At 43.5% G+C, this 14,376-nt stretch overlaps 1 protein-coding gene across 1 annotated transcript in view; it reads left to right on the top strand.

The window, feature by feature from the left end:
* The first annotated feature begins 581 nt into the window (after positions 1-581).
* The window catches only part of LOC139543420 (pappalysin-1-like), a 33,123-nt gene continuing 19,328 nt past the window's right edge, over positions 582-14,376 (top strand). The window contains exons 1-7 of the mRNA XM_071349529.1: positions 582-683; positions 4,202-4,385; positions 4,639-4,840; positions 5,120-5,288; positions 6,835-6,982; positions 7,176-7,291; positions 11,580-11,651. Coding sequence (XP_071205630.1) covers positions 582-683; positions 4,202-4,385; positions 4,639-4,840; positions 5,120-5,288; positions 6,835-6,982; positions 7,176-7,291; positions 11,580-11,651 — 993 coding nt within the window. The remainder of the gene's footprint in view (positions 684-4,201; positions 4,386-4,638; positions 4,841-5,119; positions 5,289-6,834; positions 6,983-7,175; positions 7,292-11,579; positions 11,652-14,376) is intronic.

The raw sequence follows: 14,376 nt of genomic DNA, 5'->3' as shown, positions 1-14,376 counted from the left end.
TCTGATCAGGCCCTACACCCAAACAAGGGCACTGCGTTCATCCACCTCTGGCCTGCTCGCCTCCCTACCTCTGAGGAAGTACAGTTCCCGCTCAGCCCAGTCAAAACTGTTCGCTGCTCTGGCACCCCAATGGTGGAACAAACTCCCTCACGACGCCAGGTCAGCGGAGTCAATCACCACCTTCCGGAGACACCTGAAACCCCACCTCTTTAAGGAATACCTAGGATAGGATAAAGTAATCCTTCTAACCCCCCCCCCCTTAAAAGAGTTAGATGCACTATTGTAAAGTGGTTGTTCCACTGGATATCATAAGGTGAATGCACCAATTTGTAAGTCGCTCTGGATAAGAGCGTCTGCTAAATGACTTAAATGTAAATGTAAATGTAAGTAGGGTCAGTAGTGTTTCCTGATCAGGTCACATGGCCAAGGAAAAACTCCTGGACTAACTATTAAGGCAAGATGAACAACAAGACAAATGACCACACTCTCAACTGTTTACCTGAAAGGGCACATTGCTTTCAGGTAGTATACAATAACATACAACTGTCTGATACTACTACATGTAGATGTTTTGTAGGGAAATGCAGGTGGTGATTAAGATGGGGATCAGTGCAACAAGGAAACATCACTGGAGTATCTGCTTGGAGTGGCTGCATAGTCCTGTCAGAGACGCCAGCAGTACAGTTAGTTCTGTGTGGTGTTACAAAATTCCAGTTACTTTCCCAAAATGCACAGGTTTTCCAGAAATCCCAGTTGGAATGTTCCTGGAATCAGAAGTGAATGGAAGCAGGAATTCTGGAATTGTCCATCCAGGATTTCTGGAAAACCTGCAATCTTTTGGAAAGTTACCAGATTTTTTCACCCCTAGTTCTGTATGATCCTAGCTGAACTCTAAACAGATTGTGTTATACTGTATGAAGTGTCATCCTGAGTAAGGTGAGGTGAGTTGAGATGAAGAGGGTTGGAGCTGTGTGTCTGTCTGTCTGGCTGGCTTGAATTAGGCCCAGTAGCCAGGGGTTGTTAAATCCACTCTGGAGGAGAGTCAGGCAGCTGTAAAGATTTTAAAGAAGGAAACTCTACATACACAAACTGTATACACACTTGAGTATACACAGTCATACACCCCTCCACACACACAAACACTCATACATATACACACACACACAGATACACAATTGGACCCGTCAACACCAGCTTTTAGTCATAGTATGAGTGTACACCATGCATTCGGAAAGTGTTCAGACTGTGCTGTTCTGTGGAGCGAGTAGTACACAGCGTTGTACCAGATCTTCAGTTTCTTGGCAATTTCTCGCATGGAATAGCCTTAATTTCTCAGAACTTGAATAGACTGATGAGTTTCAGAAGAAAGTCCTTTGTTTCTGGCCATTTTGAGCTTGTAATCAAACCCACAAATGCTGATGCTCCAGATACTCAACTAGTATAAAGGAGGCCAGTTTTATTGCTTATTTAATGAGCACAACAGTTTTCAGCTGTGCTAACATAATTGCAAAAGGGTTTTCTAATGATAAATTAGCCTTTTAAAATGATAAGCTTGGATTAGCTAACAGAACGTGCCATTGGAACACAGGAGTGATGGTTGCTGATAATGGGCAAATGTACGCATATGTCAATATACCATAAAAAATCAGCCGTTTCCAGTATTTCTGATCAATTTTATGTACAAATATTTTTATGGACAAAAAATTTGCTTTTCTTTAAAAAAAGAAAAGTGACCTAAAACTTTTGAATTGTAGTGTATGTAATTAAAGGGGAAGAAACCCATATACCAGGTTCCTATAAACCCAACATGTTGAAGATGGAACTGATGGAACTGAGTTCAGTTACTACACTCTTAGAAAAATGGGTTCCAAAAGGGTTCTTCTATTGTCCCCATAGCAGAACCCTTTTAGATCCAGGTAGAACCTGTTTTGGTTCCAGGTAGAACCCTCTGTGGAAAGGGTTCTACCTGGAACCCAAAAGGTTTCTTTAAAGGGTACTCCTATGGGGACAGCCAAATAACCCTTTAGGATGTTGAACCCTTTTAAATGTTGGTCCTTCTGAAATATTAGGAGTTAAGGTTAAATGTTGATCCTTCTGAATGTTAGGAGTTAAGGTTAAATGTTGATCCTTCTGAATGTTAGGAGTTAAGGTTAAATGTTGGTCCTTCTGAAATATTAGGAGTTAAGGTTAAATGTTGATCCTTCTGAATGTTAGGAGTTAAGGTTAAATGTTGATCCTTCTGAATGTTAGGAGTTAAGGTTAAATGTTGATCCTTCTGAATGTTAGGAGTTAAGGTTAAATGTTGATCCTTCTGAATGTTAGGAGTGGCTAAGCTGAACATGTTGACTCAGTAGTGCAGTTTGTGATAAAAGCACCACATTTGGCACAGAGGTAGATGTTTGTACCCTGAAAAAATATAAATATGGAGCCACCCCAGATTTTGCCCCTGGGGGGCGTGGCAGCCACTATAACTCAAAAATAACTAAAAAATGGAAATACATAATTAGCTTCCAGTCAATGTCTCTATACCAAGTTGACAGTTTCATGTTTCAGATACAATTGGAACTGAGTTGATAGCCCATAGACTTTCCACTGTTAGAGCTAAAAGTATGAAGGCACCAGTGCCCATTTCACCTATATCACCCATATCGGTGGCCATTTTAGGTCATACCGGTATGTCAGATCAGCTCAATCGCCAACTTCTCAGCCTCTGAATATCACAGAAACACAACACTTTGAATGAATATGTGGCAAAACATACAAAAATTATTTTGGGCCATTTAAACCATTTTCTTGTGATATAAAAGGTTAATTAAATATAAAGTGTTACTGCTTGAAAGACAGTGTCTCTGAAATCATTACTAAATTGCGGTCCAAAAATGACCCCTTATTTACAGCAGGAATGCATGAAGTCTTATTGTGTCCTTAATTCACTGCTGCTGCTAAGTATCGGCTGTAAACTGATCAACTCCAGCTTATTGTCATTTTTTATGAACAACAGACCACATGACCTTAGAATTATAAGGTTTCTGAAATAATTGGCTTTAAAGTTTCAAACCCTCATTTGTTCGAATGGTGTCAGCAATTTTTATCTTGGATTTTTTTTAACTTAACAACATGATTGGGGTGTCGAGTACGATATAGGCTAGGTAGAGAACATTGTACAGAACAGGGCTATGTCAATAACTACATTTAGACAAAAAAGCAAATAGAACCTTATAATTCCAAGCACTCAATAGAAAGTATTTGTGTGGGTACATGCAGTTGTATTTATCTGTGTGTGTATGTGTATGTGTGTGTGTGTGTGTGTGTGTGTGTGTGTGTGTGTGTGTGTGTGTGTGTGTGTGTGTGTGTGTGTGTGTGTGTGTGTGTGTGTGTGTGTGTGTGTGTGTGTGTGTGTGTGTGTGTGTGGGTGTGTCTGGGTCTCTGAGTGTGTGGGTGTGTCTGGGTCTCTGAGTGTGTGTGTGTGTGTGTGTGTGTGTGTGTGTGTGTGTGTGTGTGTGTGTGTGTGTGTGTGTGTGTGTGTGTGTGTGTGTGTGTGTGTGTGTGTGTGTGTGTGTGTGTGTGTCTGGGCCTCTGAGTGTGTGGGTGTGCATGCGCTGGTCCGTCTGCCTGTTTCTGTCCGGATGTTGTCTCAGTCCAGCAGCTCTTCTGAATAACAGTGTTCACTGAAGCGAAAGGTGCCAACATTTCTCCATAGTTGGTATTCCGACCACACAATGCTGTGCTGGGATCAAAACAGGCCATGAATCCATCCTTCCCATGTGGAGTTCGGGATAATCCCCTGTGTACTGGCTCTGTTGGAAAGTGTCCCCTCCCCCGTTCTAAATGTGGTTTGCATTAGGATGATTATACAGTAGTTGGACGTCAGCTCTGTTGACTGGGTTCTCATCATCAGTTACCTGAGCCGCTGACAAATCCCAGTCAGTGACATTTAAGAACTGCTTGGCTCTGTCGTGTTACAATGACTTATTGAGCAAACGCTAAATTGACGGACATACTGTGTTTGTGTGTCGTCTTGTTTGTTTGTGTGAGTGTGCGGTATGTACCGTACTGGGTGGGGTTGTGTATGTATGTGTGTGTGTGTTCGTGCGTACTTGTGTGTATTTGCATTCTTGTGTATGTGTGTATATGTGAGCTTGCATCCATGTGCGTCTTGTCCCAATTTTCACAGTTTTTCTAATGTCTCCCCTCACTCCAGTCGGACTCAACAGTGACCATCACCTGTGCAGATGGAAAGTGGAATAAGCAGGTGTCGTGTGAGCCAGTAGACTGTGGCCTACCAGACAAGTACCACGTCCACCCAGCCAACTTTAACTTCCCTGAGGGAACTACCTATGGCAGGAGGAGCACCTTCCAATGCAGGGAGCCTGCCCAGCTCGTAGGTGAGTGGTTTGGGTTTTGGCTGTGAAATTAATTCAGAACAGCTAATGTGTTCTACAATACTGTTCTTAGCTGGCAGATTCATGGGATATCTTTTATATCCCTTTTATATTATTTGCTTTGTTCAACTATTTGTCTCTCCAATTTCCAACCCCTCTCTCCCTTTCTCTCCTTCCATCTCTACCCTGTTTACATCTCCTCCTACCTCACTACCTCTCCCTCCCATTTCCCCTTCTCCCACCCCTCTTCCCCCAGGTTCTAACAACACTCTGACGTGTCTGGAGGATGGTCTGTGGTCATTCCCTGAGGCACTGTGTGAGCTGCGCTGTCCGGCCCCACCCCACGTGCCCAACGCCATGCTGCAGACCAAGCGCTGCAACGACACGGGTCTCAAAGTGGGCTCCCTCTGCAAGTACAAGTGCAAGCCGGGCTACCACGTCACCAACAAGCCCAAGAGGTGACCAACCACTCACATGCTGTTGTGTATATAAAGTGACTCACAGTCGGGGTCAATTCCATTTGAATTCAAAATCCCAGACTCAGTTCAATTGACTGGGCTTGAAATGGACTTGATCCAATTGGTCCTGTTCAACTCTTTACTTCACTTATCCCATCCTTTTAACATGGAGCATGTCTCACGTCTTTGTTCTGTCAATTAAGTTCCACTCATCTCAACCCAGGAAACTTTGTCTTGGTCTTTGGCTTTGTCTAAACTCCTATCCCCTCCTTATCTCAGGCGAGCCTTTAAGCGTCAGTGCACAGAAGACGGCAGCTGGCTGGAGGGGGCGTGCGAGCCGGTGACCTGTGACCCTCCGCCTGCCATCTTCCACGGCATGTATCAGTGCACGGATGGCTTCCGCTTCGACAGCACCTGCTGGATCAACTGCCCCGGAGCCAACCACACGGTGAGACCGCTGCACGCCGCTCCATGCAAGCAGGTCTGTCTCTCTCTACTCCTCCTCCCCTCAACTGCCAGTGTCTGTCTGTCTGTCTGTCTGTCTGTCTGTCTGTCTGTCTGTCTGTCTGTCTGTCTGTCTGTCTGTCTGTCTGTCTGTCTGTCTGTCTGTCTGTCTGTCTGTCTGTCTGTCTGTCTGTCTGTCTGTCTGTCTGTCTGTCTGTCTGTCTGTTGAGCTTTCGGTCTATGGAGCTGACTGTTTGTCTGTCTGTCGGGCTGTCTATCTGTCTGTGGGTCTGTGGGGCTTTGTACAGTTTGTCTGCCGAACTGTCTATCTGTGGGTTTTTGTCTCTGTGGGTTTCTGTCTCTGGGTGTGTGTGTGTGTGTGTGTGTGTGTGTGTGTGTGTGTGTGTGTGTGTGTGTGTGTGTGTGTGTGTGTGTGTGTGTGTGTGTGTGTGTGTGTGTGTGTGTGTGTGTGTGTGCGTGTGTGTGTGTTGTCTGTCTGTGTTATCTGTCAATCTGTTATCTAGTTGGCTAGCTAGCTGTCTGTCTGTCTGTCTGTCTGTCTGTCTGTCTGTCAGCTTTGCCTTGTCTTTTGGTGTCTTCTTAAAACATTGTACTGGCCTCAGTGTCTAGCTGTTTGTCTGTATCTGTTGTCTTTGTGTAAGAGGATAATGTCTTAGGGAACAGGAGATGTGAAGATCAACATAATGCAACATACAGTACTGTATGACACACATATATTCACACAGACTGCCTTTCAATGCATTGTCCTTAACCTGAGGATCTCTCTGTGTTAGCCTTTAATGCAGAACTGTGTGTCGATTAGTGTGTCCTGGTGTGTGTGGCTGGATTATAATGAGAGGATCAGAGGGTGTTAGGTCCAGCGTTTGCATGTGTAATTCATGAATCTCCCGTGGGCAGATACTGCGTGTAGATCGAGAGGATCTGCCAGCATTGGGAGGGGTGGAGATGTTTTTTGCCAGAACTCTCAATTTCTAACACGTATGAACACAGAAGTTAATCAGGCAGCTGACCAAATTACGCTTGATCTTACTTCTGGTTTAAAAGAGATGAATGTTTCATAGACATAATTGATTATCCCTCTCTCACCTTCTCTTTCTCTCATCCCCCTTTCCTCTCTCCTACTGCCTCCCCTTTCTTTCTCTTTCTCTATCTCTCCCTCTCTCCCTCTCCCTCTCTCGCTCTCCCCATCAGTCCCATTCAATTAGCACAGCCAGTTATTAGATTAGATAGATTTTCTAAATAGTTGTGCCACAGACAGATTAATTAAGCCCTTTAATCCTCCTTGACTACATCTCCTCAGATGATTGTCAGATAAGAGTACCACGTTTCGTTGTGGTACGGAAGGTGGTTCTTAATGTCCTTTGTGTGTGTGTGTGTGTGTGTGTCCTTTGTGTGTGTGTGTGTGTGTGTGTGTGTGTGTGTGTGTGTGTGTGTGTGTGTGTGTGTGTGTGTGTGTGTGTGTGTGTGTGTGTGTGTGTGTGTGTGTGTGTGTGTGTGTGTGTGTGTGTGTGTGTGTGTGGGTGTGGCAGGGGCCTAGCACCAATGTGATCCGCTGTAGGAAGGACGGCAACTGGACTGGCTCCTTCAAGCTCTGTCCTCAGAGCAAGGGACAGTGCTCTCTACCTCAAAACCTCAACCCCAGCATACAAGTCAGCTGCAAGAAGGGACATGGAATAGGTCTGTATATGTGTGTGGCATAGTAAAAACCATATTATACACTATGTTTGTCAGATTATAGAGAATCACTAGTGGATATGAAGTAAACATTTTAAGCGTCTTTAAATAGGATCAAAGGCCATTTTAAAAACATTATTTGATGTGTGTACAGTTTGTGCAGACACTGATGATGTCATTGGGTTTGTTCACACAGGTGAGGAGTGTGAGCTGATGTGCAAGGACAGTAACAACGACGTGGTGATCCTGCCTAGCAATATGACCGCAGACAGCGTACTCAAAGAGCACTGGAGAAACCCACCCAAAGTCAAGGTGTGTGTGTCTGTCACAAGTCCCACAGACGTACTTCACAAAGCACTGCTGCTCATGATCTGTCCTATTAGGAATTTGACACTGTGTGTCTGTATCCTGGTAATATTATGAACTACAGAAGGACCAAACCCTTCACACCTACTGTCTGTCTGGCCTATGCATCTTGGTTGGCTAGACACTGGAAAACAGATGATACTGGTAGGAACAGACAGATAGAGAGAGGGATAGAAAGAAACAGAGAAAGACAGAACGGGAGATCAATATAAGAGGAACCCCTTGCGAGAGTACACTCAAAGAAAACAAGTTGCAGTGCACTCTGGGACATGAAGTGTTGTGCTCCCACACTCGGCGTAGTCCAGCACCACCCGCTAGAGTATACCCCGGTTACATTCAATTACCCCTCTATTACCAGCACAGGAAGGCATATTCCAATCAACACAATAACTACCGCGGCTTGGAAGAACACAGGCAGATCCCAGCCAGTCATCTCTGAACTCATGTGAACCACAGCCAGCACTGGTGCCAAGTCGTAAAAGTTCAAAAGCTCTGTGTCGTCAGTAATCACTATCATTTTAGAAATGACACCATTAGAAACCCTAATAGTTTGATTTAGATATACTTGACAGGGATATTGTATTGATTCTTCCCTGATTGCTTAAATTGGTGGTTGTGATTGGGAAATAAGGGTGGCGGGCAGTTTACAGAAGCGTACTGTAAACGTTGTGTAAACGTTATCCCCCTGGGGGGCGTAATTCACATGGAGAGTAATGAAATACACAACGATAAGTACCATAGTATCGCTGTATCTAAATGTGTTTGTCAGAGAATTCCACCGCTTCCTCACTTAATTGAACTCAATGGGACCTAATTATTAAATTACAGTTAAAAGCTGTTTTGAAGGTTTTTAGCTGCTGTTGGATGGACCTTAAATAGGGCTAGGGGCTAGGCTAGCCAATGAGGGCCTTGGGAGTTAGGACTGAGAACACAATGTTTTTTTTCTGGTGGTGTTTTGTTTTCATTGCGAGTCGCGCCGAGTCAGCCGTTTGTGGCGGTACGGGGGAAGTAAAATGATCTGTTTGTAATTGATTTGTGTAATTGATATGATTTATTCACTGGGATAATATTAGTCTGGAAACGAGGCAAGAGGGGGAAAGGGAGACAGGATTAATGGGGCATCGAGATGTTCCACAGGGGTTGGATGAGGAGAAATCAATAGGCTGTTCTAGTGTGCTCAGCAGCTTGTGCCTCTGTGCCGGCCCATGTCAATCGATGCATGTGAATTCCTATGCAACCTGTTCCACCTCTTTGGCTACCAGACAAGGATAGGACCCCCCCCCTCTAGAAAAAAAGGATGTAAACTTTATCAGTCTGGTTGCGTGCAGCGGATGACTACTCGGTAAGGTTTGCCTTAAGAGCTGACGGCTCACGCCACGGGACGTCCAGTTTCTAAATTAAAGTGTCAACTCAACCTGTTCCATCTGGGAAACGCTACTGTGCAAGTCGAACACACTTCTGAAGCGCTATCTGGAAATCCACCCTGGTATCTGCAAATGATTGAATCCCGGCCTATAAGTGTTCTCAGATGAGTGATACCAAATGTGATCCATACCACCTACAATATCACGAGAACTCAACAGTAGACTGATTATGATACAGTATATTTGCATAGAGAACCATCAAATATGTTGATGATTAAATCACTAATAACCCATGATTAGATTCTATGGTATTATTCTCATAACATTTTACCTTTAAAGCTCCATCATTCTACTCTAGATTCACAACAGAAAATGCAGCCGTTTCTTTAGTATTCCACATGTTCAAGAAGAACCCAGGCAAAAAATCCACTTTGCATTTCCATATGTGCTGAGCCAGGGGGTTTGGCCTCTTCATCACTAATAGTGATGTATCACCCTTCCGACCCATTCGTTGTGGGGTTTGACCCACTTAGGCTACCATTCTCCTCCTCTCGCTCACTCTCTGTAGCACGCTTTCCCTGCCTCAGCAGAAATGACACTGCTACCTTTATAATCTGTCATTTTTTTGTGAATAATATCTATTAGGGACATGACCTCACTGTGCAAATAAGGATCTATTTTGGTTGGATATCAGTGCCTCTGGGGCAGGTGCTGGGGGCGAGGATCCCGTGCTCGGAGGTGTTAGGCAAAGCCACAATCGTGAATTCTGTTGATTTACGGCCGAGCAAGTTTGCGGAGGACTTCATCTTAGTGAACATTTTATTTTATTTAACTAGGAAAAAAACAGCAGCGAAAAGTTTTTAAACTAAGACTCTCTAGCCCCCACTCCTCCACTTTGCAGCTGTACATTTACCAAAGTTGAACCACTCACTGTGGTCATCCTAACTGTGGGAGGCTATTTGACCCACCCCACCCCACCCAACCCCTCAGTGAGCTCACCCACTTCACTAAGGCATGCTGGGAAAGGAGTGTGCTGCTACCCAGTACCCAGCTGTCCTCAGCTGCTCTGTTGTTCTTTCTCTCTCTCCGCCGATCCCTTTCTCTCTCTGCCCTCTCTCCCTTCTTATTTTTTCTGCCATTGATTTGCTGACGGCACTGAAATGAAAAATACCCTAGTTTGCAGCAGCGAAAAAGCGCTTCAACTCGTGTGTTATTGGGACGCAGCAGGGCTGGGAAATAGCGCTGCGGTGGAGGTCAGCCAGTCCTTTGCTGTGGATGGCACTTTTGATCCGGTCCGCACCGGGTTGCTTTTGCCTCACCGCATGTACAGGATCTCCTTCGTCTGGGGGCATCATGTTCCCCTGAAAACCCTCTCTGGTCTCACCCATTTCACACAGACACAGTCTTGTATACGCTCTCCCAGCCTGCGCGCACACACACACACACACACACACACACACACACACACACACACATACATACACTCACTACATTCAAATCAAGCCCCCTTTTTTCTCTCCATTAATCCCAATGAGAGCAGACAATGAAAAGAACAGTGCAGATTCCACACATACTGTGGAAATATTTGAGGACACGTTTCATATTCATACATACAGTGATGCAATCTCCCGGGGCCATTGCCCTGGTATGAAAGAGCACCTTTATATAAGGATCAAGTTATATCATGTCAAGTAGATTTATTCAACAATCTGTGCTAATCAATCAAAAGCAGGCTTCTCCACCACTGGAAACATTCATGCATCCCTTCATATGGAAAACACCATGGACTCTCCTCTTCCTGAATGTGGAGTGAGTTTAGGTGAACAACTTTTAATAAGGAACATGGTCGTTCCACTGGAGTGTTGGCACCCTAACCTCCTTTTCACAAACCAAGGAGAGAAGATTTACCCGTCCACATTGTGTCCGAGATCAAAGGAAATGCAGTAAGCGTTATTCAAACAGGCACACATAGCGTGGCAAGAGAGGGAGAAAAAATAATGATTTACAACAAAAGCTGTTTGATTTAGGTAAGCTAGGAACGTTGGAATGAGGTGGAGGCATGACGTGGTTGAGCAGGATAGGTCTAGTCAGCTTCAGTCGCTTTGGTAAAAACATCTCATTGTAAGGTATTTCAAGGTATTTGACCTGTAGAAACACTTGTTGGAACTCACCTTTGTGCAAGTGAATCAGCTAGGAGTGTAATGTGCTTGTGGTTGGGATCAGACGTCACTGCGAGTCGGATCTGTTGAAACAAGGCGCAGAGGTGGCAGACTTCAAAGAGCCAACCAACCATCATCAGACGTGTACTATCTCCTCCTCTGTAGCTTCATGACAAGTTTATATTTGTTAACGCCCCCTGCGAACCATTGACAATATCAATATAGCCGTATACTGTATAGAGAGATATGTATCAGTTAGTTGTAGGACCAAGGTTATGACCTGAGTCTGGCATTGGAAGAAAGAGAGAGAAAGTTCTGTGCCAGCGTTCCTGTCAACGTTGGCTGGTGGAGACTGTGTGCAGCCTAGTCTTGCCATATGACTCCTTGTTTATGTTTGTGTGGGTTTTAGGGAAAGACAACACAATGATGCATTCACAGCAGCCGGCAACAACATGCCGTTCCACATATACTTTCACTCCACAATCTAATATTGAAAGCAGGAAAAATACTTTCCCCACCATCATTACTAGTACTACTACCACTACTATGGCTACAATGTCCATCCTTACAACTATATCTCCAACCTGTCATTTATATTTGAATCAGTATATCTTATTCCTTAGGTCACAGATTGACATTTCATCCATATACAGTAGAGATATTTGGAGAGTCTGGACCACTTTTGACTGTTTTCCTTCTGTCTCCTTACAGAATGTAGTGTGCACAATGGGACTGAAGTGGTATCCACACCCAGAGGTGCTCCACTGCATCAAAGGATGTGAGGTAAGAACTTCTATGAGCTTTCTGAGGATAGTAGTTTATCTATGAGATAAAGGTTTCACTTGAGATAGAAGATATGGGGGAAGGGCCTCATCTGTGTGATAGGATGTGAGGTAAGGGCTTGAACTGCATAAGAGGAAGTGAGGTAAGAGGACATGGCATGCGTCATGGAGGCCAGTGGTGATGAGGAGAGGTGTGTGAGGAGTATACACACTTCTTTATGTAGTTTGTAAACAATCCTGATATTTTCTAACATGTTATCAGATCAGACATCACCTTCAGTTTCCAGATATGTTGCTCTTTTCAAGTTGTTCTACTCCCCATGGAGTTTGTGCAGACACTAGCTCGGCGGGAGCTGTCAAAATCCAACACTCAGTCAGTTGTTTCAAATGGAGCTGGACAGATAAGAGAGATCAGGCCTGGTCATGTTTGGAAGAGTTGGCAGCCATTACTGGCTCTTACCTGGAACTGACTAGCATTCACACAGATACAGACACAGATACACACACACACACACACACATACACACACACACACACACACACACACACACACACACACACACACACACACACACACACACACACACACACACACACACACACACACACACACACACACACACAGACACACACACTTCTGAACAGACTGCCCTAAATACAATGCCAGCCAGGTAGCTAGCTAGCTATCAGAGAGACATGCCTTTTTACATCAGGCGAGCTCATTCGGGAGAGGGTTGTAATATAACTTTGTTTCAGAGCATGTGTAGCTAATTGTTCTCTCTGGGGAGATGTGCTACTCCTGTGACGTCAGTTGCCGTGGATACCGGCACAAGCGGAGACGGTTGTCAGTGGAAGGCAATTAGGGGCGGGTTTGATTCATGTCGTCTCCGAAATGAAACACTTTACCCACATGGGGACCTGGATCTGTTTCAGAGAATCAGAAGAGAAGCAGGACAGAACTGATACTGGGCTATAGCTTTAATACTTTGTCTACCCACCCTATGTAGCTGATATTGTAGTATGCCAATATTTTCAGATCAGATATGTTAACAAAACGTGTTCTTTCCTCAGGCAAAATATATATTTAGATTTGACTGTGATAAGCTATGTATTTCAATTTTATCGTGGTAAAGAAAGTATTCCCCTTCTGCTCAGTGTTGGTAAGGATGATGTCATCATTCACACAGTTAAAGCCAATTGAATAACAAAGGGAGGGGGGCTACCCTCATAAATCACATGATTGGAGTGTTTCTTAGCCTCATATAGTTTATGGTGTCCTCACATTGATTTACATGTCTGGACCTCTCACAACTTAAAAAGTCACATTGTGTCACAAGTGTAAATTATGCACCAGATTAATCAGCAAATTCAGCACACCTCAAAAATGGCACTGGGTGAGATGGGGACAAAACAAGTTTACAAGTTTAAAGCTGCAATATGTAACTTTTTGGGCGATCCAACTAAATTCACATAGAAATGTGAGTTATATTCTGTCATTCTCATTGAAAGCAAGTCTAAGTAGTGGTAGATCTGTTCTATGTGTGCTATTTCTATCCTTCCTGTTCATAAGTTTAGTTTTTGCGGGGGTGACCTGATTTGTAACTATTAATTTATTTTGGGTCAAAATGGGATCATTTTGTCAAACAGATTTTGAACCTAAAAGTGTATTCTAGAGGGGGACAATAAATAGAAAACTAATTTGGTTAGGGTGTAGGGGCAACTTTACTTCATATTGTCTTCAGGAGATTTTATGTTTATTTAGTCTGATCAGTGGAACAGTTCTCATTCTTAACAATGGGCTAAAATATAGGGCTCATTACTGTGCTTGTCAGCTAGAACACTACAGTTATTCCCCACTATTTTGTTTATTATTCCACTTCTTCCCAATTTTCCCAATGTAATCACATATTTCAAATCTGATATGCCTAACTTGTGTCTTTGAAAATGTATTATATGAGGATATTCGTTTTTGCAACCATTCATGGAGAGTTTTGAATAAGTTATACAAATAAGCAATGGATATTAAATTCTCCAGGAATCAAATATCATTTTTGATATTTTAGTATTGTGCCCATGCTAGGCAGAGATGGTAGGGGGACTCACAACTCATAAACACATCATATTTTCTATGTAAGTAAGATGATGGCAAGGATCTTCAACTAGTGGCCATAAACCACCTGAATGTTGATATTCATTCAATTTTTCTTAAAGGTTAGGTGATTTAGAGAAATGAACTGTTATAACAAGAACATTTTCAACCACCCAGCACTTCAGGGGAGGCCAACCCTCCTGGAGAGCAAGCAGGATATTCTTCCAGACCTATTTTAAAGAGATACTTTACCCAAATTACAAATTGTTTGTTTCCTTACCTTGAAAGCAGTCTATATTTACCCACTGCCATGAACCATTAATATAAACATTTTACTTTAAATTCCATCCCCCAAAAATCTAATAGTAACAAAGTCGTTGAATTTTGAGTGTTCATTTATTGTTCAAAGCATCCTGAATACACCTGACCTGTGGTTTTAATGGTCATGCGCCTAAGCCATGTCAAAATACGTAGAATCGCAGCAAATTAGCTTTAAAACTAAAATGTTCTGTCCAACACCGAACCCAAACCGGCTGCGCGCATGCACCATCGTGCGCCATCATGCGCCATCTGGCACAAATTTATTTTGAACCCTACACCAAACGCGATCACGACACGCAGGTTAAAATATCAAAAC

This window comes from Salvelinus alpinus, chromosome 18 (assembly GCF_045679555.1).
Source record: "Salvelinus alpinus chromosome 18, SLU_Salpinus.1, whole genome shotgun sequence".
In the NCBI taxonomy this organism is placed as follows: domain Eukaryota; kingdom Metazoa; phylum Chordata; class Actinopteri; order Salmoniformes; family Salmonidae; genus Salvelinus; species Salvelinus alpinus.
Note: the sequence above shows the minus strand (reverse complement) of the source record. Positions and strands in the feature narration are given on the sequence as shown.